General features: G+C 42.1%; 4 protein-coding genes, 1 long non-coding RNA gene and 1 other non-coding gene across 9 annotated transcripts; 3 read left to right on the forward strand and 3 right to left on the reverse strand.

Moving 5' to 3' along the window:
* Positions 1–72: 72 nt before the first annotated feature.
* On the reverse strand, positions 73–2874 carry LOC118288625. 2 transcript variants are annotated; one of them, XR_004785902.2, is made up of 2 exons: positions 2537–2874; positions 73–1683 (listed from the first exon to the last, which is right to left on the reverse strand). It is a non-coding gene; the product is annotated as an uncharacterized LOC118288625 (long non-coding RNA). The 2 variants fall into 2 exon arrangements; XR_004785903.2 differs by lacking the exon at positions 2537–2874 and adding an exon at positions 1905–2530.
* Positions 2875–3077: 203 nt separating this feature from the next.
* Positions 3078–3149, forward strand: trnat-cgu. The gene has a single exon. It is a non-coding gene; the product is annotated as a tRNA-Thr (tRNA).
* Positions 3150–3471: 322 nt separating this feature from the next.
* Positions 3472–5686, reverse strand: LOC118288622 (pentraxin fusion protein-like). The gene is made up of 3 exons (XM_035614916.2): positions 5532–5686; positions 4761–4968; positions 3472–4065 (listed from the first exon to the last, which is right to left on the reverse strand). Exons 1-3 carry the CDS (start codon positions 5581–5583, stop codon positions 3597–3599), a joined length of 729 nt encoding a protein of 242 aa, XP_035470809.2. The 5' UTR covers positions 5584–5686; the 3' UTR covers positions 3472–3596.
* Positions 5687–8797: 3111 nt separating this feature from the next.
* Positions 8798–21820, forward strand: tsen54 (TSEN54 tRNA splicing endonuclease subunit). Of its 3 annotated transcripts, none has more exons than XM_035614914.2 (13): positions 8798–9058; positions 10010–10168; positions 17564–17722; positions 18005–18068; positions 18614–18697; positions 18820–18918; positions 18995–19047; positions 19236–19355; positions 19675–20137; positions 20215–20353; positions 20446–20506; positions 20670–20783; positions 21035–21168. In XM_035614914.2, the coding sequence occupies exons 1-13, from the start codon at positions 9003–9005 to the stop codon at positions 21078–21080; spliced, it is 1617 nt and encodes a 538-aa protein (XP_035470807.2). In that variant the 5' UTR covers positions 8798–9002; the 3' UTR covers positions 21081–21168. The 3 variants fall into 3 exon arrangements, with proteins under 3 accessions (XP_035470807.2, XP_035470808.2, XP_047184008.1); XM_035614915.2 differs by having other exon boundaries at positions 8804–9058; positions 21106–21820; XM_047328052.1 differs by lacking the exons at positions 8798–9058; positions 10010–10168 and adding an exon at positions 15224–16604 and having other exon boundaries at positions 21106–21820.
* On the reverse strand, positions 10722–12955 carry LOC118288624 (pentraxin fusion protein-like). The gene is made up of 3 exons (XM_035614918.2): positions 12801–12955; positions 12030–12237; positions 10722–11289 (listed from the first exon to the last, which is right to left on the reverse strand). The coding sequence occupies exons 1-3, from the start codon at positions 12850–12852 to the stop codon at positions 10845–10847; spliced, it is 705 nt and encodes a 234-aa protein (XP_035470811.2). The 5' UTR covers positions 12853–12955; the 3' UTR covers positions 10722–10844.
* On the forward strand, positions 21820–26160 carry LOC118288620 (5-hydroxytryptamine receptor 3A-like). The gene is made up of 10 exons (XM_035614913.2): positions 21820–21959; positions 22088–22169; positions 22247–22419; positions 23122–23166; positions 23319–23428; positions 24356–24528; positions 24637–24797; positions 24886–25087; positions 25171–25332; positions 25443–26160. The coding sequence occupies exons 1-10, from the start codon at positions 21912–21914 to the stop codon at positions 25706–25708; spliced, it is 1422 nt and encodes a 473-aa protein (XP_035470806.2). The 5' UTR covers positions 21820–21911; the 3' UTR covers positions 25709–26160.
* Positions 26161–26512: the final 352 nt, after the last annotated feature.

The raw sequence follows: 26512 nt of genomic DNA on the forward strand, positions 1-26512 counted from the left end.
AACATGATACCAGCCGATTAAGAAGATTTCCTCTGAATGGGAACAAAAAAGTAAGACAGGACTTTTGGGTTATAAATTTAACATTATTTTATTTATTCTATTTAAAAACAACTCATGAAACATGACAGGGAACAAAAAAAGGGTACTTAAAACACAGACAAGGCAAAAGCTCTGGCTTATTACTGATACAATATTCCCTTTAGTCGTTCGGTGCAGTCGTGGACACGATAAACGGACAGTGAGCAGGAAAAACAACAGAGGAAAAAGTGATTAAATCATTTTAACACACAGGGGAATCTGAGCGACGATATAAAAATGTAAACGCGGACTACTTAAACGCACACACACAGGATGTGCTGTTCCGAAACACATACGACAAAATCCTTTGTCCTCAGCATGACACACACAAAAAAATAATAATTAATTTCCCAGTGTAGTGAACTTCATTAGTGTTTTGTTTTTGTCTTATTTTTAGTCGTCCGCCAGCAGCACATTAATTATCATATATTATATATTAAATCACCGCTTTGCCTTTTAAACTAAAAACTGTTCTGCCCCGAGCCGGCTGTTTCCCTGACAACGTGATTAAAGACACAACTTTACCTTATTTAAGAAATTCTGGCGTCGGATCATCATGATATGTGTTTTTACTAAAAGAGTGGAAATGTCAATTTATATTATTGACGTTGTTTTTTTAGTTTTTTTTAGATTTTGATATTATTAAATGTTATGAGTTCCTACTGATCGTTTGTTGTATTTTGTTTCATGATTTCGTCCAAAATTTTAATGAGGAATTGTTAATTTAAAGTGAAGATTGAAAACTTTAGCTTTTGTTTTCGGGAGAAACAGGTTTGGCCCAGGAGCCTTGATTTGCCCACCACCTCCAAACATAGACTCTGCTCAGTAGATCCAGACAGCAGACTTTATCTACTTTATAGTCGATACAAAAGTGGATTTCAGTTTGGGATTGATCCTCTCAGCTCTGTGAGATTGAGGAGAACAGAGCAGAGATAAAAGAGGAGAACCTGTTACGAAACGACCACCATCTTGTCGTCTCAGGACAGAGACTATCGAGTCGAGATAACGAGACAGTTGCGTCATCTTAGAGAAATCCATTAACACGACAAACTGAGGTTATATTCACAAACATATCATGATGGAGGTTTGTGCTGACAGGGTTAAAAAAAAAGAAAAAAGTAGCATCTCGTGGGTTAATGACCTGCGTGACCTTGTAGAGGGTTTGTTTTCGTCCATCCGTGCTCCTCATCTCTTTTGAGACAACAAGCGTGAGCAGATGTGTGGATCAGACCGTCCCTGTGGCCAACATCTGGATGGAATCTAGCCTGGGTGACGAAAGACACCCTGCGTCAAAAGCAACACGTACAGAGGGGTTGCTCGGCGCCTGGCGGCAGTAGCTCCTCCCGGAGGTTCTTAGTGTGTTCTCCACAGTATGTACATCAGGAGCAGGATGAGGCCCGCAGACAGGCCTGTGATCACAAACTGGTGGATGGTGAGAGCGTTCTCCAGCGTGTCGATCCTCTCCTCCATGGCGCTGGTGTGGAAGTAGTCGTAGACGCCGGCTCCGATGCTCCACAGCGCCCAAACGGCGTCCACCACCAGCGGCATGACTGGCGCAGACGGGGGGAGGCTGAGCTGCGAGATCGGGACGGGCTCCGTCAAAGACTGTAGCCGAAACACACACACAGATTTTAAACAAAGGCACAAGTTTCGCTGTCAATCCTGAAATTGTAGAATTAGACTTTAAATTCCACATTTAAAAAAAAAAACCACAGTCAGTGACAACGGATAGAGGCTTAAACTTTAAGTAACGAAATGAAACTAAAAAATCTGTTCATCAGTTAAAAAAAAGAAAAAAAAGAAAGGGCAGAAAATCAAATTCTTACAAGATCACATTGAGCAGGATTCGATCTCACCACAGCAAAAGTCTTAAAACTGACATCCCTCGACAATCACCGTGTCCGTCACATGAAGACCGATGATGTCACACATAGATCGATGATGTCATACATGAATCAGCTGGTTCCCTTCGGCTCCTCTCAGGAAATACACGAAAACTCATCGGGATTGTTTTCTCGATGTCTCCGCCACATGACAGCCGCGCGCAACAGAACACACCATCACAGAAAATACTTTTCAAAACGTAACGAACTAATTCCGACTGTATACTCTGTCAACACACACTAAATGATTTCCTTCTTAACGCTGAGCCACAGGAAGAGGATCTGCAGCTGACAGGTACCGGAACCAGTTAAATCGAAAACCGGATATATATATTTTTTTCAAAATTTGTCTCTTTCTCACGTATATTAATGGTGCTGATCTTCATTCATATCCATACAAACAATGTGTTTATGATTAAATTCAGCAACAAAAAAAAAGGTTTACAAGAGCACCAAGTTCTAGCTACCTAGCCTCCTGCTAAGCTAAGCTAAGGCGTTAGCTCGTTCTACATCCTTCCTTCTCACACGGAGAATACCGAGCACCGGTTTAACAACGACATCACATTATTACTCACATCATCAGCTGCTCCTCACGAGAACCACGAAAGCGTCTGATGGGAACACCATGTTGTCACGGACTCACCGATGATCCCCATGTGATGTTGCCGAGGACACTGCGACAGCTTCCGGGTGTGTTCGAGTCCTCCCCGCCTTCCCTTGTATGGTGCCCTCGTCTTCGCCGAACTCCCTCTAGAAACTTGATACTTCTTTCCAATTTCGGACGACCGTCAACAATTCCATCCACAAAACGCTGCTCGTGTTCAACAGTGTCATCCACTGGGACATTCGGCTTCACTGGAACAAACATTTCGAGGGGAATTTGGGTTTTAATTCTTTAAAAAAGGAAAGAATATCATCATCATTATCTGCATAACACAAGGCGAACCCTGTCCAAAAATGTGAAGAATTTTGAATGGAGTCTGGAAAGGTAGTTGTTTTCACAATAAAATATAAATACATGTATATATGTGTGTATATATATATATATGTGTGTACAAATAAATATACACATATATTGTGTATAAAGTACTACACTGAGCTGAGGCGGAATTACCAGGCGCGGTGGCCAAGTGGTAAGGCGTCGGTCTCGTAAACCGAAGATCGCGGGTTCGAACCCCGTCCGTGCCTGCGACCCATGGATACGTCACCCATACCGAAGCAATTACGTGTTGGAACGTTTGCAAAATTTTTGAATCACTTTAAATGTGGTTGATTTTTTGGGATTTATTTTCTTCTTTTACTCTTTATGTTTATATGTTGCACTCAACAGGTTATTTTCAATGTGGAGGTAGAGTTTTCTACATCACATAAATTCATTTTGATGTAAGTCTAAATAAAATTAGCAGTGGACGTATGGACGTTTGACAACAACCTCTCTAGGGCAACTTTGTTTATTTCATAATTTTGACATCATCATGTAAATATATGTATATTCCATGACAACAGGCCATTCAATATGTCAACATAGGTTTTTATTGAACTGAAAGGAATGTAATCAAAGTAGTAAATTAACATTAACCACATTCTACCAACAAATCACCTCCTTCGCAAGAGGTCACACAGGCTGCAAAAACTCTAGGGACGATGACGGGGACGACGAGGGGGACGATGAGGGGGGGGATGAGGGGGACGATGAGGGGGACGACGAGGGGGAGGACGTCCACCTGCCCGTTGACTCTGAGCTCTACGGTGTATCAGTCGAAAGACGTTCCCTCTCGGACCTCTGTCCCCGGAGTACATGTCTCGGATCGTGCTTGCTGAGAGGACAGAGTCCCACATGTTGACATCATGCATCTCCCCGACGAAACTCTGTTTGGCGTCAAATTTGCCCAAGTTGGAGTCCGGGTCTTGTCTGATGACGACCCTGCCCCCGGAGTGGAGAGCGTGGCCCTTCTTGTAGATCTTGGTCATGCTTTTACTCCCGTCCATGAAGAGGGTGGCCGCACCCGATTTGGAATCGCAGGTGATGCACAGGTGGGTCTCCAGGGCACCGAGCTGAGGGACTTCGAATAAAACTGGCACTCCGCTCAGGTAGAAGGACAACCTGAACACACAGACGCAAATAATCCTTTCAACGCATCTTTCAAAGAAGAGTTTCAGAGAAATCAAGATTTAAATTTTTTTTTAAAATACATAGAGGGAAACATGGAGGATTGTTTGTAGGGTAGTGTATGAGCAGTACTTCAAGTTTTAGTAGTTGTAGTCATTGAAAGTGTTAATAGATGTAGTAAGTGAAAGTATTGTTGGCATTAGTGGATTTAGTAGTATTCATTGTAATTAGTGGCCACATTATGTTGATAGTAGCAGTATTATTTGAAGTATTGTTTGTCATAGCGGTTAGTATTTTAGTATTGTTAACTGTAAAACAGTATTTGTAGAAGGGGTGGTGGTAGTAGCAGTATCCTGTTCTTCATAGTGTCAGTATTTGTAGTAGTGGTAGTATTGTAAGTAAGAGTGGTACTAGTGTTTGTAGTAGTGGTAGTATTGTTAGTAAGAGTAGTAGTAGTGTTTGTAGTAGTGGTAGTATTGTTAGTAAGAGTAGTAGTAGTGTTTGTAGTAGTGGTAGTATTGTTAGTAAGAGTAGTAGTAGTGTTTGTAGAAGAAAGTTTGGAATAATAGTTTTCGTAGTAGTAGTAGTAGTAGTTTTCATAGTAGTAGTAGCAGTAGTAGTAGTGGTTGTATGAGGGATGAACAGCTCTGAGAGGATCTGAGAGCAGCACTGACAGTTCTGTACTGTACCTGCCGTCCAGCTCACGCCTCACTTTCAGCTCGTCGGAGTCTCTGGTCCGGTACGCGAACAGGTTGACCTCCCGCTCCCCCTTGAGCTTCGAGGCCACGCGCATGCACAGAGTGAAGGCCCTCAGGGTCCGGGGCTTCACAGGGACCATCTCCACGTAGCTGTTACTCGTCTCCGTCGGGGACACCAGGGTCTTTACGGTGACGCCACCTGAGAGACGAGAGGTTCGTCGGGAGTTACCAGAGAGCAGACCACAGTGTGGTTTCCAATCTGGACCCTCGCTAACTCATAACAGCAAACTTGAAAGTATAATTTCTTACAATCATACGAATACTCGTTGGTTAGTTAGGAGTAGCCTCTAACACTGGTCCTGATTTCTTCTTGATCAAATGATATAAATCATTCGTATAGAGGAATGTAGCGGTGTTCAAATGCCCCTGAAGCCAGTTTTAGGGATGGAAATAAAATATTTTTCATCATTAGAATTATCTAATAATTATTTAATGTGTTCATCAATTGTTTTGTCTAGAGAATATCAGGAACAAATTCCTTTAGTGATGTTTTAAAATGTTTCATTTTGTCTGATCAAAGGACTAAAATCAATTTTTCAACCCTTTTTGCTTGAAAAAAACACAACAATTATTTATCAGGTATAAAGAAAAAAAAGATTCATGATCGTGTAATAGTTAATCTCTCGTTATTTTCAGCCTTTATATTTAGCAAATGTGCACAGAAACACTGAAGAGACACAAAGCAAAGGGTCTACGAGTTACCGGCCAACGCCGTGGAGATGGCGGCGAGAAGAACGACGGCTGGAAGTCTCATCCTGGCAGATCTGCTGAAAGTGAGAAGAATGCACTCATAGACTCATGAATTCCAGGTGATGCATCAGTTTCCGTTCGAGGAAAGATTATATAGTCCACACACTAAGAAGTGATGTGTTAAAAATGACACAACGTGTTGAATTTCAACACATCTACTGAGTGTGCTCAGGGACAACACATGTTGTGTTAAAGTCAACACAGCAAATGTGGAAACCATTTGACACAACAGCTGTGTTACGCAGCTTAACACATAATTGTGTAAGTTTTACACATTATGTGTAAAACGTGTAAACCAGATAAACACTTAAAAGTGTTAATTGTGTGTAAATGAATTTGTAATGTTTTCTTTAATTTAAAAATAATGAAAAGCAAGAATACATTCATTAGTCATTTATTTAAGTTTTAATATTAAACCCTTTTAAAAAGCAATTTTTTTCAAAACTTCACATGCAATAAATTCATTTGTAATACAATATATATAAAACAAGTACAAAAATTCATGTTATTGAATTCTGAACATGACATCAATAACCCTCCACAGAAGCACACCTACAAAATCTTATACCTTGGATTGAGATAGAGTTCGTCAGTGCTGAAATTTGACATTATGCCAAGAGGTCTAACATCTGCAACATCATCTAAATTGATAATTTCAGTCTTTAGTCTCTTGCACAGCATATGCATAGAAATGCTCATCAAAGTACTTAACTTCAAGTACTCTAATAAGAAAGAGGAATGCCTCACCCTGGGGTATAACATGAATGATCTCTCCAAATAAGTGCTCCCCTTGACGCTGTGTCTTGAGTGGCAGCACAGATCCAGTCCTGTATGTCTGGCCATTTACAGTCAGCGAATGTGTAACATAAATGATGCTACTCATTGTGAAATCTGTGTGTAGGGCTGACTTTAGTCCCTCAAGTATAAGGACAGCTTTCTTTAAAGCACCAATGTTCGCAGGAAAGGCATTGTCGACATTGTATTTTTTACAAAACGGGTCACCAAGCTTGAAATTGTACATTTGTTGAACCTGATGTTTATAAGCAAGAGTTTTGGCAGTATTTTGGAAATTGCATACCACATGTGCTTGCCTTTTCATTGGATTATGCTTTGCCTCAAATCTCATACACCACAACTGAGAAAGAGGTCCAAACAAACAAAGCATTCTTGGATAATGTACCATAAAATGGTGCTTCGGAATTAGATTTCGGCAAAACAACTTCTTGTAAAGCATATGGTGATCTATGATAAGCTGCTTAAGAAACACAGCGAGCCCAACACTGACAACAGGTGCAAAAATGATGCTGCAGATTTCCCTCAACAAAATGAACAGATTCCAAAACTGGTCTTCCCTATTAATGAAATCTCCCACTAAAAAGGGTAAAACTAGCAAGAGACACCACATTTGGGAGGCAGTTTGCCTCAGCATTTTCAGAAGATCTCAAATTGATAATGGCACTTATTTTTGTCATTCATGTAACCATAGTCAAAACCAGCAATTCTGTCATTTAGTTGCTCTAACGTGAAAAGCTTCTCTTCATAAATGAAGTGACGCAACAGCAGCTTCACTTCCAAAGGAACCACACCTTCCAGTATCTCGTGCATTATGTCCACACATGTATTTTCTGTTACATGAAATATTGCAGACTGTTCAAACAAGAGTTTCCTTTAACACCAGTTGAGCTTGGATTGCAAAACCTAACATGTTGCTCATAGTTCTCCCTGTTGCGTTTTACAACATTGTCTTCATCAAACACCGACTGAATTTCTTGCTTATCGATCAAACAAAACTGGCAAAATTTGTTTGCAGAAAAGCTTTCAACATAGCCGCACAGTGAATGTATTGCTAAATGATCTGCTGTCAAAATTGAAAGAGTTCCACGCAGCTTTTGAGTTTGTCCATTAACTTCAACTTCTGTTCCGCAGTTTTCAAGGACTCTGATGTCCTCAAGAAGTGGCTCTAGTATCTCACCAAGCCCATATGTCTCCCTGTCGATTGAATTAAATAACACACATAGGTGAATGTGAGCTAGGGATGAATTGCATTCTGGGGTAAATTCCGTAGAGTGAAGTAAACAGCACCCATTTTATGGATTTTTGTTTTGGAGCCCAGAGGATTTGTTGTCTCAACATCATCATAATACAACTGAGTTTGCAGGGATTCTGGATACAGTTGGAATAGTAGATGACTTGAGAATTGACACCCATCACTATAGTCACGCATCATGTTGTCATTCCTTTTCTTGCTTTTTAAGTAGACACCTTGCATTTGGTCATTACTAAATAGAAATTTGATTGTTTCAAGTATTGGTATATACTGACAAGTGTCTGGTGCCAAAACATGCTTCACTTGTCCTTGTTTCTGCACAGTATCTGCCCTGTGACCAAGAAAAATTTCCTTTGGCTTGATGAGGTGAAATTTTTTCGGAAAAGTGTGTATTCATTTTAAAAGGAGTGTCTATGTCATCAAACATTTGTTTGGCACTTTCAAACTGTCCCATTAGTGGTAGCACAAGTTCATGTTCATGTGGTACACCCATATTGTCGAACACGGATGACACTGAATTTTGTAATGTAGCTATGGTTGTTTCCACAAGTTCGTTAACACAAGTTACAGTTCTTGTCTAAAGACCAGAAGCGATAATAAACAGATATTGTCTGTTTGACGCGATCCGTCTTCAAATGCGGCCGCCAAAGGACGCGGTCTCTGAATTGGGACGCAGTTACTCTCTGGTTAAAGGAGGCATCAGTTTTATCTTTCCCCCTAGTGTGTTATATAGTTAGACTCTCATTCAACACACAGAAAATAGTCATTCGCCATTTTACGGAAGGGCGTCAGGCACGTCTAGCGGCTGGTCTGGCACGGCCCCCGACAAAGCCGGGTAAAGCGAGAGTGAGAGAACTTCCTAGATGCATAGGAAGGGGTTGACCAATCACAACAGAGCTTTTTCGGGAGGGAGGGCAGATGACGTTCACCCCTCCGCGTCCAGACTGCAAATGAATCGTGCATGTGCGAAGCCGCCGCTGGACGATTCCGCCCTGGTTTACAGTCAGGGTGGGATGTAAATGTAAAATTTTCTTTGTCTAAAAATAAATCACTGCATTTATTGTGACATTAAAGAAAACAAGAATTGACAGAAGATAGTTCTAAACACATGTGGGATGTTTTTTACTCCCTTTTTGTAACGCCCCACGATGTTATTCCTCTCGCCTACAGCGGCCATTACAATTACATGCACATGGCCAATTATGCAACTTAGGTGATGCACTCTTAAGCGACTTCTGGCGATTTTAGGACAGCCAATAGCTACTTTCCTTACTGAGGAGTTGGCAACACTGCCCCCCCTGCTGGTCACGAGTGTGACTAATTTGAATGGGACGGGCATCGGGACCCAGAGGAGAAGTGCAGCGGGGGCAGCCAACATGGCGGACCAAAACAAGTCGGACGCGGAGAGGAGCTCCTTCAGTGAAGTGTTAAGGTGCGTTTTCCGCCTAAATGAGTAAATCACTGTCGATTTCAGCATCGAGCAGCAGTTGCTCCCCTGTCACGGTCACTGTCGCTGGCCGACTCCTCGTCTGACTCTGTGGTCGGAGCTGGTTTCCGGGTTGCACGTGGTGCGACAGGTTCGTCTGATGATGATGATGATGATGGAGTGATGATGGAGCAGAGGAACATCGGCGTCACTGTCCAAGTTAGGAAGATAGAAGGAAGAAGTAGCTCCACAGCTGGACAGTAGAAAAGAAAAGAAAAAAATCACCGAAATTATGGTTCAGCTGGACTAAATGCACTTTCTTTGTTTTTATCTTTCTGCCGGTGACAGTGATTCATGACCTCTAGACTCAAGATGATTCACTGTCACACCGGTTCTACAAGTCTCATAGTCTCAGGAATGTAGTCAAATAAGAAATAAAAGATATAATAACAACAAGACTAATACGATAAATATGCATAGAATTTTTTTGCATTGAATATGAATTTATTATGACGATTAATCCTGAACACATGGACAAAATTAGAACCAATACATTCGTAGTAATGTGTATAATATCTAACAGCTGTGTGTGTGTGTGTGTGTGTGTGTGTGTGGTCGGTCTAGTGCAATTAACAAACTGTAATATTTATATTTATTCTCCATGTGTAACTATGACTACTGCTCTGTTTATAGTATTTATATATCTTTTTTCATATTTTATGTTATATTTTGTACATACCTATTGCTTTTTAAAAATGTCCTCCGATATTCTTTTGTCCACTTTGCTGCTGTAATGTCCACATTTCCCCATTGTGGGACGAATAAAGGCATATCTTATCTTGTCTTGTCTTATCTTATCTTATGTGATGGCCTGAAGTGAAAAACTACTCTTCAGTCCAGTGGACGTGTCATCGTTAAATCAATGTGTTGTTGCTGTCCTTGTCCCGAAACATCCAGCCCGTCCGAGCTGTTCGCCGCGCGGTCCAGGAGCCACAAGATCCCGGTCCGAGGGCAGAAGGACTTCCTGCCCGACGGCTCGGAGGAGCAGCGGCAGCGGCTGGAGCAGAGTCTGAGCGAACACTGGAGCCTGGTATCGGAGGAGAGAGTGGAGCGGCTGTGAGTCCACGCCACGTCCGTCGAAAACACAGCTCGAAGCTGTAATGAGTGTTGTTGCACGAGCTTCTGATTTCTCCTTCGTGATGCATTCAAGGCCGCACCGCCACCTGACACTCTGAAGTCAGTCGCTGAATAGTGTAACCAATGCAGTGTCCTCAGGCTCTCTGTCAGCCAGGGTTTTAAAAAATCTGTTATTGAACGCTCATCAATAATGAGAAAACAAACAGCAAGATTCCGGTTGCGCTGCGTTGACATGATGTGTAATCTGTCTTCTGTCTTTATTTTGCTGCAGAGGAAACCTAGTGAAGGCCACATGGATCCCAGGATTTATTTTCTTCTTTTACTCTTTATGTTTATATGTTGCACTCAACAGGTTATTTTCAATGTGGAGGTAGAGTTTTCTACATCACATAAATTCATTTTGATGTAAGTCTAAATAAAATTAGCAGTGGACATATGGACATTTGACAACAACCTCTCTAGTACAACTTTGTTTATTTCATAATTTTGACATCATCATGTAAATATATATATATTCCACGACAACAGGCCATTCAATATGTCAACATAGGTTTTTATTGAACTGAAAGGAATGTAATCAAAGTAGTAAATTAACATTAACCACATTCTACCAACAAATCACCTCCTTCGCAAGAGGTCACAGGCTGCACAAACTCTAGGGGCGTTTAGGGGGACGATGAGGGGGACGATGAGGGGGGGGATGAGGGGGACGATGTCCACTTGCCCGTTGACTCTGAGCTCTACGGTGTATCAGTCGAAAGACGTTCCCTCTCGGACCTCTGTCCCCGGAGTAAATGTCTCGGATCGTGCTTGCTGAGAGGACAGAGTCCCACATGTTGACGTCATGCATCTCCCCGACGAAACTCTGTTTGGCGTCAAATTTGCCCAAGTTGGAGTCCGGGTCTTGTCTGATGACGACCCTGCCCCCGGAGTGGAGAGCGTGGCCCTTCTTGTAGATCTTGGTCATGCTTTTACTCCCGTCCATGAAGAGGGTGGCCGCACCCGATTTGGAATCACAGGTGATGCACAGGTGGGTCTCCAGGGCACCGAGCTGAGGGACTTCGAATAAAGCTGGCACTCCGCTCAGGTAGAAGGACAACCTGAACACACAGACGCAAATAATCCTTTCAACGCATCTTTCAAAGCAGAGTTTCAGAGAAATCAAGATTTAAAATTTTTTTAAAAATACATAGAGGGAAACATGGAGGATTGTTTGTAGGGTAGTGTATGAGCAGTACTTCAAGTTTTAGTAGTTGTAGTCATTGAAAGTGTTAATAGATGTAGTAAGTGAAAGTATTGTTGGCATTAGTGGATTTAGTAGTATTCATTGTAATTAGTGGCCACATTATGTTGATAGTAGCAGTATTATTTGAAGTATTGTTTGTCATAGCGGTTAGTATTTTAGTATTGTTAACTGTAAAACAGTATTTGTAGAAGGGGTGGTGGTAGTAGCAGTATCCTGTTCTTCATAGTGTCAGTATTTGTAGTAGTGTTTGTACTATTGTTAGTAAGAGTAGAAGTAGTTTTTGTAATAGTGGTATTATTGTAAATTGGAGTAGTATTAGTGTTTGTAGTAGTGGTAGTATTGTAAGTAAGAGTGGTACTAGTGTTTGTAGTAGTGGTAGTATTGTTAGTAAGAGTAGTAGTAGTGTTTGTAGTAGTGGTAGTATTGTTAGTAAGAGTAGTAGTAGTGTTTGTAGAAGAAAGTTTGGAATAATAGTTTTCGTAGTAGTAGTAGTAGTAGTTTTCATAGTAGTAGTAGCAGTAGTAGTAGTGGTTGTATGAGGGATGAACAGCTCTGAGAGGATCTGAGAGCAGCACTGACAGTTCTGTACTGTACCTGCCGTCCAGCTCACGCCTCACTTTCAGCTCGTCGGAGTCTCTGGTCCGGTACGCGAACAGGTTGACCTCCCGCTCCCCCTTGAGCTTCGAGGCCACGCGCATGCACAGAGTGAAGGCCCTCAGGGTCCGGGGCTTCACAGGGACCATCTCCACGTAGCTGTTACTCGTCTCCGTCGGGGACACCAGGGTCTTTACGGTGACGCCACCTGAGAGACGAGAGGTTCGTCGGGAGTTACCAGAGAGCAGACCACAGTGTGGTTTCCAATCTGGACCCTCGCTAACTCATAACAGCAAACTTGAAAGTATAATTTCTTACAATCATACGAATACTCGTTGGTTAGTTAGGAGTAGCCTCTAACACTGGTCCTGATTTCTTCTTGATCAAATGATATAAATCATTCGTATAGAGGAATGTAGCGGTGTTCAAATGCCCCTGAAGCCAGTTTTAGGGATGGAAATAAAATATTTTTCATCATTAGAATTATCTAATAATTATTTAATGTGTTCATCAATTGTTTTGTCTAGAGAATATCAGGAACAAATTCCTTTAGTGATGTTTTAAAATGTTTCATTTTGTCTGATCAAAGGACTAAAATCAATTTTTCAACCCTTTTTGCTTGAAAAAAACACAACAATTATTTATCAGGTATAAAGAAAAAAAAGATTCATGATCGTGTAATAGTTAATCTCTCGTTATTTTCAGCCTTTATATTTAGCAAATGTGCACAGAAACACTGAAGAGACACAAAGCAAAGGGTCTACGAGTTACCGGCCAACGCCGTGGAGATGGCGGCGAGAAGAACGACGGCTGGAAGTCTCATCCTGGCAGATCTGCTGAAAGTGAGAAGAATGCACTCATAGACTCATGAATTCCAGGTGATGCATCAGTTTCCGTTCGAGGAAAGATTATATAGTCCACACACTAAGAAGTGATGTGTTAAAAATGACACAACGTGTTGAATTTCAACACATCTACTGAGTGTGCTCAGGGACAACACATGTTGTGTTAAAGTCAACACAGCAAATGTGGAAACCATTTGACACAACAGCTGTGTTACGCAGCTTAACACATAATTGTGTAAGTTTTACACATTATGTGTAAAACGTGTAAACCAGATAAACACTTAAAAGTGTTAATTGTGTGTAAATGAATTTGTAATGTTTTCTTTAATTTAAAAATAATGAAAAGCAAGAATACATTCATTAGTCATTTATTTAAGTTTTAATATTAAACCCTTTTAAAAAGCAATTTTTTTCAAAACTTCACATGCAATAAATTCATTTGTAATACAATATATATAAAACAAGTACAAAAATGCATGTTATTGAATTCTGAATATGACATCAATAACCCTCCACAGAAGCACACCTACAAAATCTTATACCTTGGATTGAGATAGAGTTCGTCAGTGCTGAAATTTGACATTATGCCAAGAGGTCTAACATCTGCAACATCATCTAAATTGATAATTTCAAAGTCTTTAGTCTCTTGCACAACATATGCATAGAAATGCTCATCAAAGTACTTAACTTCAAGTACTCTAATAAGAAAGAGGAATGCCTCACCCTGGGGTATAACATGAATGATCTCTCCAAATAAGTGCTCCCCTTGTGTCTTGAGTGGCAGCACAGATCCAGTCCTGTATGTCTGGCCATTTACAGTCAGCGAATGTGTAACATAAATGATGCTACTCATTGTGAAATCTGTGTGTAGGGCTGACTTTAGTCCCTCAAGTATAAGGACAGCTTTCTTTAAAGCACCAATGTTCGCAGGAAAGGCATTGTCGACATTGTATTTTTTACAAAACGGGTCACCAAGCTTGAAATTGTACATTTGTTGAACCTGATGTTTATAAGCAAGAGTTTTGGCAGTATTTTGGAAATTGCATACCACATGTGCTTGCCTTTTCATTGGATTATGCTTTGCCTCAAATCTCATACATCACAACTGAGAAAGAGGTCCAAACAAACAAAGCATTCTTGGATAATGTACCATAAAATGGTGCTTCGGAATTAGATTTCGGCAAAACAACTTCTTGTAAAGCATATGGTGATCTATGATAAGCTGCTTAAGAAACACAGCGAGCCCAACACTGACAACAGGTGCAAAAATGATGCTGCAGATTTCCCTCAACAAAATGAACAGATTCCAAAACTGGTCTTCCCTATTAATGAAATCTCCCACTAAAAAGGGTAAAACTAGCAAGAGACACCACATTTGGGAGGCAGTTTGCCTCAGCATTTTCAGAAGATCTCAAATTGATAATGGCACTTATTTTTGTCATTCATGTAACCATAGTCAAAACCAGCAATTCTGTCATTTAGTTGCTCTAACGTGAAAAGCTTCTCTTCATAAATGAAGTGACGCAACAGCAGCTTCACTTCCAAAGGAACCACACCTTCCAGTATCTCGTGCATTATGTCCACACATGTATTTTCTGTTACATGAAATATTGCAGACTGTTCAAACAAGAGTTTCCTTTAACACCAGTTGAGCATGGATTGCAAAACCTAACATGTTGCTCATAGTTCTCCCTGTTGCGTTTTACAACATTGTCTTCATCAAACACCGACTGAATTTCTTGCTTATCGATCAAACAAAACTGGCAAAATTTGTTTGCAGAAAAGCTTTCAACATAGCCGCACAGTGAATGTATTGCTAAATGATCTGCTGTCAAAATTGAAAGAGTTCCACGCAGCTTTTGAGTTTGTCCATTAACTTCAACTTCTGTTCCGCAGTTTTCAAGGACTCTGATGTCCTCAAGAAGTGGCTCTAGTATCTTACCAAGCCCATATGTCTCCCTGTCGATTGAATTAAATAACACATAGGTGAATGTGAGCTAGGGATGAATTGCATTCTGGGGTAAATTCCGTAGAGTGAAGTAAACAGCACCCATTTTATGGATTTTTGTTTTGGAGCCCAGAGGATTTGTTGTCTCAACATCATCATAATACAACTGAGTTTGCAGGGATTCTGGATACAGTTGGAATAGTAGATGACTTGAGAATTGACACCCATCACTATAGTCACGCATCATGTTGTCATTCCTTTTCTTGCTTTTTAAGTAGACACCTTGCATTTGGTCATTACTAAATAGAAATTTGATTGTTTCAAGTATTGGTATATACTGTGTCTGGTGCCAAAACATGCTTCACTTGTCCTTGTTTCGGCACAGTATCTGCCCTGTGACCAAGAAAAATTTCCTTTGGCTTGATGAGGTGAAATTTTTTCGGAAAAGTGTGTATTCATTTTAAAAGGAGTGTCTATGTCATCAAACATTTGTTTGGCACTTTCAAACTGTCCCATTAGTGGTAGCACAAGTTCATGTTCATGTGGTACACCCATATTGTCGAACACGGATGACACTGAATTTTGTAATGTAGCTATGGTTGTTTCCACAAGTTCTTTAACACAAGTTACAGTTCTTGTTACATCCATTAGTGTTACATTTGACCCAGCATACATTTTTGCCACAAATGAGGCTGAAAAAATCTGAAAAAGTGGAAATCAATGTTGTCTCCACCTCAAACACGCACACACAGTCATTCTTAATCAATGGCCCGACGTGAAATGACTCGTTTCGTTTAGACCTATGACAACGTTGAAAGAGCTGGGCCAAAAGGCACATTTCCCATGAGCCTTATGACTCTGGCAAAAGAAGACAAAGTTCGGACGTGGACAAAAACAAACAGAGCTCGCCAGTCGATATCCAGCCTTCTAAAGACCAGAAGCGATAATAAACAGATATTGTCTGTTTGACGCGATCCGTCTTCAAATGCGGCCGCCAAAGGACGCGGTCTCTGAATTGGGACGCAGTTACTCTCTGGTTAAAGGAGGCATCAGTTTTATCTTTCCCCCTAGTGTGTTATATAGTTAGACTTTCATTCAACACACAGAAAATAGTCATTCGCCATTTTACGGAAGGGCGTCAGGCACGTCTAGCGGCTGGTCTGGCACGCCCCCCGACAAAGCCGGGTAAAGCGAGAGTGAGAGAACTTCCTAGATGCATAGGAAGGGGTTGACCAATCACAACAGAGCTTTTTCGGGAGGGAGGGCAGATGACGTTCACCCCTCCGCGTCCAGACTGCAAATGAATCGTGCATGTGCGAAGCCGCCGCTGGACGATTCCGCCCTGGTTTACAGTCAGGGTGGGATGTAAATGTAAAATTTTCTTTGTCTAAAAATAAATCACTGCATTTATTGTGACATTAAAGAAAACAAGAATCGACAGAAGATAGTTCTAAACACATGTGGGATGTTTTTTACTCCCTTTTTGTAACGCCCCACGACGTTATTCCTCTCGCCTACAGCGGCCATTACAATTACATGCACATGGCCAATTATGCAACTTAGGTGATGCACTCTTAAGCGACTTCTGGCGATTTTAGGACAGCCAATAGCTACTTTCCTTACTGAGGAGTTGGCAACACTGCCCCCCCTGCTGGTCACGAGTGTGACTAATTTGAATGGGACGGGCATCGGGACCCAGAGGAGAAGTGCAGCGGGGGCAGCCAACATGGCGGACCAAAACAAGTCGGACGCGGAGAGGAGCTCCTTCAGTGAAGTGTTAAGGTGCGTTTTCCGCCTAAATGAGTAAATCACTGTCGATTTCAGCATCGAGCAGCAGTTGCTCCCCTGTCACGGTCACTGTCGCTGGCCGACTCCTCGTCTGACTCTGTGGTCGGAGCTGGTTTCCGGGTTGCACGTGGTGCGACAGGTTCGTCTGATGATGATGATGATGGAGTGATGATGGAGCAGAGGAACATCGGCGTCACTGTCCAAGTTAGGAAGATGCGAAGTAGCTCCACAGCTGGACAGTAGAAAAGAAAAGAAAAAAATCACCGAAATTATGGTTCAGCTGGACTAAATGCACTTTCTTTGTTTTTATCTTTCTGCCGGCGACAGTGATTCATGACCTCTAGACTCAAGATGATTCACTGTCACACCGGTTCTACAAGTCTCATAGTCTCAGGAATGTAGTCAAATAAGAAATAAAAGATATAATAACAACAAGACTAATACGATAAATATGCATAGAATTTTTTTGCATTGAATATGAATTTATTATGACGATTAATCCTGAACACATGGACAAAATTAGAACCAATACATTCGTAGTAATGTGTATAATATCTAACAGCTGTGTGTGTGTGTGTGTGTGTGTGTGTGTGTGTGTGTGTGCGTGTGGTCGGTCTAGTGCAATTAACAAACTGTAATATTTATATTTATTCTCCATGTGTAACTATGGCTACTGCTCTGTTTATAGTATTTACATATCTTTTTTTATATTTTCTGTTATATTTTGTACATACCTATTGCTTTTTTAAAATGTCTTCCGATATTCTTTTGTCCACTTTGCTGCTGTAATGTCCACATTTCCCCATTGTGGGACGAATAAAGGCATATCTTATCTTGTCTTGTCTTATCTTATCTTATGTGATGGCCTGAAGTGAAAAACTACTCTTCAGTCCAGTGGACCGTGTCATCGTTAAATCAATGTGTTGTTGCTGTCCTTGTCCCGAAACATCCAGCCCGTCCGAGCTGTTCGCCGCGCGGTCCAGGAGCCACAAGATCCCGGTCCGAGGGCAGAAGGACTTCCTGCCCGACGGCTCGGAGGAGCAGCGGCAGCGGCTGGAGCAGAGTCTGAGCGAACACTGGAGCCTGGTATCGGAGGAGAGAGTGGAGCGGCTGTGAGTCCACGCCACGTCCGTCGAAAACACAGCTCGAAGCTGTAATGAGTGTTGTTGTACGAGCTTCTGATTTCTCCTTCGTGATGCATTCAAGGCCGCACCGCCACCTGACACTCTGAAGTCAGTCGCTGAATAGTGTAACCAATGCAGTGTCCTCAGGCTCTCTGTCAGCCAGGGTTTTAAAAAATCTGTTATTGAACGCTCATCAATAATGAGAAAACAAACCGGTTGCGCTGCGTTGACATGATGTGTAATCTGTCTTCTGTCTTTATTTTGCTGCAGAGGAAACCTAGTGAAGGCCACATGGATCCCAGGAGACCAGATGGTGGAGCTTCAGTCTCCAGCTGTGAGTACTGAGGCCACGCCCACACTAACACAAAATGTTGTTTAAAAAAAAGAAGGAAAACGATCTCTGCCCGGACTAGCGTTTTTTTCCCGTCCACACATGACGACACATGTCACATGACCATTCACGTACACCGGTCATTTTGTTTAACCAGGAAACACAGACTGTTATCTGCAGCCGGTTGCTTAGTTACAGAAGGGTTTTTTTTCTTTTCTCGGAGTGAGCGACGTTAGCGTTAGCGACACTTTGCGTTCACTGCTGGGAGTCGAGTCGTGACTGATGAGAACCAATTAGGAAGAGAACATCACACTGTCCGTCCGTCCAGACTGTAGCAACGGCGCAACCGTAGCAACGGTGATGATACGTCTTAAAACTAAAACGTTTAAGTCAGGGTTTAGAACTTTACACTCGCTCACGCTGTGACGAGCGGACCACATCTGCACCGCATCGCCCATCAATTCTTGTTATCAAAAAATGTGTCAAATCGTGATTTTGGGATTTTTTAATCATGTTAATAATGATTTTTTTTTATTTATCATACGCAGGGAAAGTTTTGGCAGACGATGGGCTTTTCTGACAAAGGCAAACAGTGTCTCCTCCCTGAAGAAGCTCTGTACCTGATGGAGTGTGTGAGTGTTGGATATGAAACCTGTTGGTCAGGGTGCGGTTCTCTCACATGGAACCTCTTTGTATTTTCTTCAGTAATATTTCAATAACAGTCAAGGAGTGTCAACGATGTGTGTGTGAGCAGGGAAACCTGCAGGTGTTCTATCAGGACTTGCCGCTGTCCATCCAGGACGGCTACGAGAGATTTCTGTCCTCCCGCACCGTGAGCCTGCGGCAGTATCAGGTAACCAGTGCAGCCGTCAGAGTCCGACGCACGAGATGCTGAACCGTTCTGACAGACTCTCTCCTTCCTCACAAAGGTGTTCGGGCATTTGAAGAGACTCGGCTACGTGGTGCACAGGTTCGATGCCAGGTAACAGAAACGTAACATGTTGAGAAACACAATCTGTCCGTCAGTGCGTTATCTGCTACCACCCACATATAAATCCCTTTTTTAAACTTTGTTGCGTAGTTTTTAGAACCCAATCCTGTCAGAATGGAACTTTCAGACACTGAACGTTCAGGTTTTTATTTACATTTATTATCTGCGGCCTCTTGCAGTTCGGAGCCGTCGTCCTATGCGAGGCAGCTCAACCTGCCGCCGTCACGTGACAGAGCTGGAAAACAGCTGAAGAGGAAACGCAGCGGCAGCCCCACGGCCACCGCCACCGCCTCGTGCAGGTAAACAGACGCCCTACAGTAAAAAAATCCAATACATTCAATTATTAAAGACAAAATGCTTATTTCTCCTCTAATTATGACACAGTAATATAATAATGTGTCCTTGTTTTTTTTTGTTTTTTTTTTCATTCTTTTAAATCCTCCACATCAAAAACAGGTTTTCAGAATTCCAGGTTCTCCACTGATCAACTTATCAATGAATTGATATTTTAATAATTTAAAAGTTAAAATTCTATTATGGCGAGTTTATTCACATTTTGTTTTGAAAAATGTGGTCCTGTAAACCGATGAGCCGCACCCTTTTCTGTTCTCGCCTCAGTCACAGTGAAGCACAAGAGGTTTCCACCGCTGAGAGGATGGAGGAGGAAGAAGGCGAGGAAGATAGAAAACTTCCAGAGTCACACTTGACAACCTCGGCAGAGACTCCGGAGGTCCAGACCTCCACCGCGACCGCCGCAGGTCCAGCAGGTGGTGCCGGCGGGGTTGGGGGCAGGAGCTGGTGGGCGGCAGCTGTTCTCAGGGCCTGGGACCAAGGATCAAGTCACAACCCCACCTCTGCTTCCCCCTGCTGGGACCACAGATCCATCCCGTTCCCAGACCTGGGCTCCAGGGGGGTGGGCGACCGCCTAGCGTCTCCAGACCCGTCTCTGCTGCCTGCAGGTGTGGCCGTGGGAGTGTGTAACGTTGCCCCCTGGAGGCGGAAAATAAACCTGCGGCAGGTGAAGATGTCTTCAAAGGAGCAGAAGGGGCGGCGGCGGTGGGACGTCAACAAAGACAAACAGGTTTGTAGCAGCGTACAACAACTTAAAATCTTAACATAATGCCGACTTGGAAAGTCATTTTGGGGATTTCCTTCAAGGTGCGTCGGTGCCGGAACTGGGCCGAGTACCAGGAGCTGCAGGCTAGGCGTCGGGGCGGGAGGCGCAAAGGTCGACCGGCTCACCTGTGGAACGCAGCAGTCGCTCCTCTACACGACCCGAGACGACCGATCCCCACCAGTGAGATCACATGCGCTGTGTTGGACTTCATATAGTTTGTCTAATCTGAAAACCAAGTCACTGATATATTGTGTTTTCTCTTTTTATTCTAGAGGAACTGTTGGATAAAATCAGTGTGGTAAAGTCTACAAATCTGCTCGAGGGGGCGTCCAGGTATCACATGTTTCTGTTTCCCTATGCACCTTTCTTTTTTCTTTTTTTTGTCCATCGCACAAAGCAGCGAGACAAAACGCCCCAGAGAGGAGTAGTAATGCATCGTAACCGCGAGGAAACCATTCAGATTTTTTGACGACCTTGTGCTTTGTGTCTGACTCAGGTTAACAGGCTCGGACGAGTGGAGGCTTTGTTTCAGTGTTTACCAGCCGGACACGGTGGCCGAGTTCAAGAAGAGCAACCCGGGCAAACCGTACTCCCGCATTTGTGTGTGCAGGTGAGCGGTCTCACAATCAGGCCCGAGGCTCAGGATCGACTTACAGGAAGCGACGGGTTCTCTGACTCGCGTCGCAGCGGTTTTGAGAAGAATGGCCCATTTGTTTCTCTGTCTTTACATGATTGTGAAAAAAAATTACCTCATTTATCTGTTGAATATTGTTTGATTCATATTTGTAAAATGCCAGAACACACGGATAAACGGACGTGAGAACCAACAAATAACCTAAAATCACTGTTGTTTGATTTAAGGGGTTTGAATTTGAACGACGCTGAACAGAGTCGAACTGTAATTTAACGCCGCCCGGGTTCTGCGTTTCCAGTTTCGACGGCCCCGTGCCCGACCTGCGAGCCCTCAAGCTGCTGGCCTCGCAGAGCGCCGACGTCCCGGTGGTGTTTGCGGTGGTCGACCAAGGAGACATCTCCTTTTACACCTTCAAAGACTATCAGCTGCCGACCGATGTGCACACATGAGACTGTCGCTGTAGCGCACACACACACACACACACACACACACACATTTTCAGGACTTTTAAATAAATCAGTTGCACTTTTGTGGGCTTTGTTGGTGCCAAAGAAAGTTTTGCGCCCCGGAATTGTATCTATGGAGACATAAGTTGATTCATGTAAATTTTACACTTAAAAGAACCCTTTTTTAAAAAGTGGGTTTATCTTTTTATACTTGAGACATAGTTTTTTGTTTCTTTTGTCTTCACCACCAACAGATGACATCAGTGGCGCTTACGTTAACTGTGAAGAATAAAACATTAACTTTTATTCTTGAAAGGTGATTTAGTTTACTGGACACAAATGGTTTGTTGAGCAATAAAAACTCAACTCTTTGACATATTTTTGCTCAAGGATCTGTTGATCAACTTTTTTCCTGGGCTTTCATCCGCAGCTCCTGCACTTCTAAATTTTTTGATCTAATTGTTGCAAACATGTAAACGCAGCGGAGTTATTCAGATGTGGAAACCTGCAGTTCATGTCTTTCGTGTGCATTTTAAGATATTGAAATAATAAAAAAAAACAACCTTATCATCTCTGGTCACATGCCTGTTTTGTTTTTTTTCCTTATCATTATTATTAAACCTCATCATTGACAGAAAGCCGTCCACTCCCACTCCTCATGTTGACTTTTGGCTTCAGCTGCGCGTCAACAATGGGACGCGTGCAGGTGAATTCTTTTTAATGAGCACAGGAACAAAAAGAAGCTGTTCTCGACTGACAGAGCCGTTAAATGAGATTTATTGATGTTTCTCCTGCACCTGCACTTTCTATTGTTTTTTGTGTTTTTTTCGTCAGTTTAAAAAGCGTTTGCTCACATTGAGCAGAAGGCAAACAGCCATGTCCGGCCTGGCGACGCTCACTGTTCTCGCTTTCATCGGTGAGTTATGAAAATGAAACTTTTATACATAACTCACTGCAGCTGGGATTTTCTGTGTTCTGATGTCTTTTTTTCAGTGTCCGGAGGTTGGGGTGTCTCCAGCAGTCAGGACTGCTCATACTCCGGACTTCTGACTCACTTGAACCTGGTTCCACAAAACGAGGCTCTGTCAATCGTGCGACCGGTGAAAAACTGGACCTCGACGATTCTCGTCCGGCTGGACATGGTGTTGTTGGGTATCTTGGATGTGGTGAGTGACTTTGTAACCCAGTTGCAGAATTAACTCTGCTAGAGTGTAACTACTTTTACTCGAGTACATTTCAGAGAGGAGTAGATTTTTTTTTACTGCTCTACATTTATTTGAACAGCTTTATTCATTTCAGCGAATAAGCACAGAGAGGAAACAACTACAGTTACTGTTAAGAAACAGCTGAGGTCAAACACAACGCGCAATGTGACACAAAGTCATAAATCTCAGGAATTTTTAAATGAGGAATCTCCAAAGGTGAATCGATAAATCGATAGTTAAATGCTAAAAGAGAGGATTAAGTTAAAACAAGATTTTAGGCATTCAGGAGAAAACAACTCAGAGAAGTAAATGATTAGATAAATTGATTGATTAGAATAAAGGGATTTACCTGTAAAACACTCAAAGAAGTTTAATCAATAGACAAATGAATCCAATTTAATTTAAAGGTATAGGTCTTGGTTTTGTTTTGTTTTTATTATTTATCTTCTGCTGCCCTCGGGTCTTCGTTTTTTTCTGATTTTAGATGAAAAGGCCACAAACAGAAGGCTTGAAGGTTCAAAGGCTAAAAGCTAATCTGATAAATAAAGTCCATAAATTAATCTCTTAAAAAAATCCTGTTTGAATTAATCGTCTGAAGTCAACCTGCTGGTTTTGCCGTGAATGTCCTCGAGCTCTAACCTCGGCGCTGCTGATTGTCTGCAGGACGAGAAGTCCCAGACCGTCACCACTCACGTCTGGATCCAAACGGTAAGACTCCGACACGGAGGAGAGGTGGAACGGTCCGAGTGTCTCTGTCACACACACACACACACACACACACACACACACACACACACACACACACACACACACACACACACACACACCAACCACTGTCCCCAAACGTCCCTCTTCCCTAGGTGTGGCTCAATGAATTCCTGACCTGGAACTCCTCAAACTTCTGTGGGATAAAAACGCTGACGGTTCCGAGGAAGATGCTCTGGATCCCAGATATAGCCATCCAAGAGGGGTATCTATCTATCTATCTATCTATCTATCTACCTATCTATCTATCAATACATCTATCAATACATCTATCTATCTATCTATCTATCTATCTATCAATACATATATCTATCTATCTATCTATCTATCTATCTATCTATCTATCTATCTGTCTATCTATCTATCTATCTATCTATCTATCTATCTATCTATCTATCTATCTGTCTGTCTGTCTGTCTGTCTGTCTGTCTGTCTGTCTGTCTGTCTGTCTGTCTGTCTGTCTGTCTGTCTGTCTGTCTGTCTGTCTGTCTATCTATCTATCTATCTATCTATCTATCTATCTATCTATCAATACATCTATCAATACATCTATCTATCTATCTATCTATCAATACATATATCTATCTATCTATCAATCTATCTATCAATACATCTATCTATCTATCTATCTATCTATCTATCTATCTGTCTATCTGTCTATCTATCTATCTATCTATCTATCTATCTATCTATCTATCTATCTATCTATCTATCAATACATCTATCAATACATCTATCTATCTATCTATCTATCAATACATATATCTATCTATCTATCTATCTATCTATCTATCAATCTATCTATCAATACATCTATCTATCTATATCTATCCATCCCTTTCGTAAATATCTATCTATCTATATATCCCTTCCTTTCTTCCATCCTTCCTTGCTTCTGTATCTATCTATCTATCCCTTTCTTCTTTCCTTCAATATTTATCAATCTATCTATCTATTTCATAAATATCTATCTATCTATCCCTTCCTTCCTTCCTACTGTATCTATCTATCTTTCCCTTTCTTCTTTACCTCCTTATCTATCTATCTATCATTTCTTTCTGTAAATATCTATCTATCTACCTATCTATCCACCCATCCATCCATGTGACTGTGTTTCCTCTGGTCTGTTCAGTGTGTCAGACACAGGCAGTGATCTGGAGAGTCCAATGGTCACGTTGACCCCGAACGGCATGGTGTTTGCTAGCAAGCGCCAGCGTCTCACCTCCACCTGTCAGCTCGATCTCTACCTGTTCCCCTTCGACGTACAACGTTGTAACATCACATTTGCATCCATGAACTACTTTGGTAAATTGCACCGGACTATATTATATAAACAAGTATATATTAAATATCGTATTTGATGTAATAATTCAATTTTTAAAAAATTATTATTTTAATTTTTTCTTTTCACAGCGGAATCTTTGGAACTGGGGACGACCAACAGTGATGAGACCCTGACTTTAGTCTCTGAGCGGTTAATGGTCACACAGGGAGAATGGCAGCTCACCAACATAGCAATAAATAATTATACTCTGACCAAAAGTGTTTTTTCTGAAAGCAGGCTCATCTACACGGTGGGAATATTTGACTGCAGCTCTTTCCCCACTGTGTTCGTCTCAAATCAAATAAACAGTTTTTTCTCTTGTTTTCGTTCATTTTCAGGTCACGATCACGAGAAAGCCAATGCTATATGTCGTAAATTTCATCCTGCCCCTGTTTTATTTTCTGCTCCTGGATCTGGCCTCGTTCTTCATCAGAGGCGAGAAGCTCAGCTTCAAAGTGACCGTGCTCCTGTCCATCTCCGTGCTCCTGCTGATTCTGAAGGACATGTTGCCCTCCACTGAGGAGAACCTGCCGTTTATGGGTGAGCTTCCGCAACCGCCAGTCACCCGCATGCGTGGGATGGCGTTTGGGTTCATTACACTGACCGGTGCTCGTGTGTTACAGCCAGCTACTGCGTGGCCGTGTTCACCCTGGTGGGGTTGAGCGTCCTGGAGGTCATGCTGGTGAACTTCTTGATGGAGCTCGACGGTTACTGTGGCGAACAGGCTCAACGCTCCGTCAATACCCGAGAAGTGGAAATTCAGCTGGAGGCCGACTCTCAGAAACGTACGTTTCCTATAGGCCACTGATGATCATCGCTTATACGTATATATTAACGTGTAGCAGCTCATTCTGCTCACCCGTGTTTCCTCCTCTTTCTCCTTGTCCACACACAGAGCCAGCTGGAGCTGAGGAGAGAGGCCGGGTGACTCTGGCGAAGACGCCCGGCGACCACCGCGACCTGCTGAAGCTCATCCTGGAGGAAGTGAGGGCGGCTCGACAGGAAACCGGAAGACCGGAAGACGGGAGAAAGCCCGGATGCTACACGAGACTGGCTGAAATCATTGACACGGTCTACTTTGTCCTGTATTTCTTGACGGTTGTGATTTATCTGGCATGCTTGTATATTAGCTGGCAAGGACACTACACAACATTGGGGTAAAAACTAAGTAACAAAGGTTTTTGTTATTAGAATTCATTCGCCCATTCTAATGATTGACACCGACAAGAGCCAATGTCATTTGGCATTTGCTCGTATGACTAATTGTATTCATTTATTCATATGATTTCATCTACTTATCATTCTAATTTCTCCCTGCTCATGCTCCATGTTTTCATGTCATCCATACCTGTCTGGTGTCATTTCTTCCTCGTAACACTTTGTGACATTTGAGCTATATAAATAAAGTTTATTATCAATATAAATTTTAATTATTGCTGTACCTGAGCAATCAGCTGGCACATCTGGATTATCTTTACCTAAAGTTTTGGATGATTTCAAAGTAAAACATTCTCTGTGCGTGACTTTATCCTTATATGTGTTAAGTATTTAAATAAATGTAGTGGAGTTTTTTTTTTTTAAAAAGTAAAAAATAAAATAAAAGGTCAAATGTTTTCTGAAATGCAGTGAAATATATAAATGAAGTAGCGGCAGGTGAAAATACTTCGGTATTTACCGGAAGTCAGTAATCACTGAACTCTTGACAGTGCCGCTACGTCATGTGACAATGACGCATATCACGTGACAGGGACACAGCGGAGTCGTTCTGATAACGTCAGCAGCACAAAGGGCACGAGCTGAAACAAATTTCCGGATTTCAAAATAATCACTCATCCAAATTGGTTCACACGCTGCTGTTACCGGTGTTGTGGTAACTGTGTGCGGACACAGCGGTGATGAAGAAAACCGTTCACGACCATGATTTTTTTTAAAAACCCGAAACATCTTGTTTGGGCTTGAAAAAAA

Source organism: Scophthalmus maximus, chromosome 17, assembly GCF_022379125.1.
Source record: "Scophthalmus maximus strain ysfricsl-2021 chromosome 17, ASM2237912v1, whole genome shotgun sequence".
NCBI lineage: Eukaryota > Metazoa > Chordata > Actinopteri > Pleuronectiformes > Scophthalmidae > Scophthalmus > Scophthalmus maximus.

Excerpts from the sequence above, each read along its gene's own strand:
- LOC118288620 (XM_035614913.2), top strand. The coding sequence starts at position 21,912 with ATGTTGACTTTTGGCTTCAGCTGCGCGTCAACAATGGGACGCGTGCAG. Across the intron at positions 22,170-22,246 it reads CACTGTTCTCGCTTTCATCG|TGTCCGGAGGTTGGGGTGTC; the intron begins GTGAGTTATGAA and ends TCTTTTTTTCAG. Across the intron at positions 25,088-25,170 it reads GGAGAACCTGCCGTTTATGG|CCAGCTACTGCGTGGCCGTG; the intron begins GTGAGCTTCCGC and ends CGTGTGTTACAG.
- LOC118288624 (XM_035614918.2), bottom strand. The coding sequence starts at position 12,852 with ATGAGACTTCCAGCCGTCGTTCTTCTCGCCGCCATCTCCACGGCGTTG. Across the intron at positions 12,238-12,800 it reads CATCTCCACGGCGTTGGCCG|GTGGCGTCACCGTAAAGACC; the intron begins GTAACTCGTAGA and ends CTCGTCTCTCAG. Across the intron at positions 11,290-12,029 it reads AGGCGTGAGCTGGACGGCAG|GTTGTCCTTCTACCTGAGCG; the intron begins GTACAGTACAGA and ends CTGTGTGTTCAG.
- tsen54 (XM_035614915.2), top strand. The coding sequence starts at position 9,003 with ATGGCGGACCAAAACAAGTCGGACGCGGAGAGGAGCTCCTTCAGTGAA. Across the intron at positions 9,059-10,009 it reads TCCTTCAGTGAAGTGTTAAG|CCCGTCCGAGCTGTTCGCCG; the intron begins GTGCGTTTTCCG and ends CGAAACATCCAG. Across the intron at positions 20,784-21,105 it reads TCCCGCATTTGTGTGTGCAG|TTTCGACGGCCCCGTGCCCG; the intron begins GTGAGCGGTCTC and ends CTGCGTTTCCAG.
- LOC118288622 (XM_035614916.2), bottom strand. The coding sequence starts at position 5,583 with ATGAGACTTCCAGCCGTCGTTCTTCTCGCCGCCATCTCCACGGCGTTG. Across the intron at positions 4,969-5,531 it reads CATCTCCACGGCGTTGGCCG|GTGGCGTCACCGTAAAGACC; the intron begins GTAACTCGTAGA and ends CTCGTCTCTCAG. Across the intron at positions 4,066-4,760 it reads AGGCGTGAGCTGGACGGCAG|GTTGTCCTTCTACCTGAGCG; the intron begins GTACAGTACAGA and ends CTGTGTGTTCAG.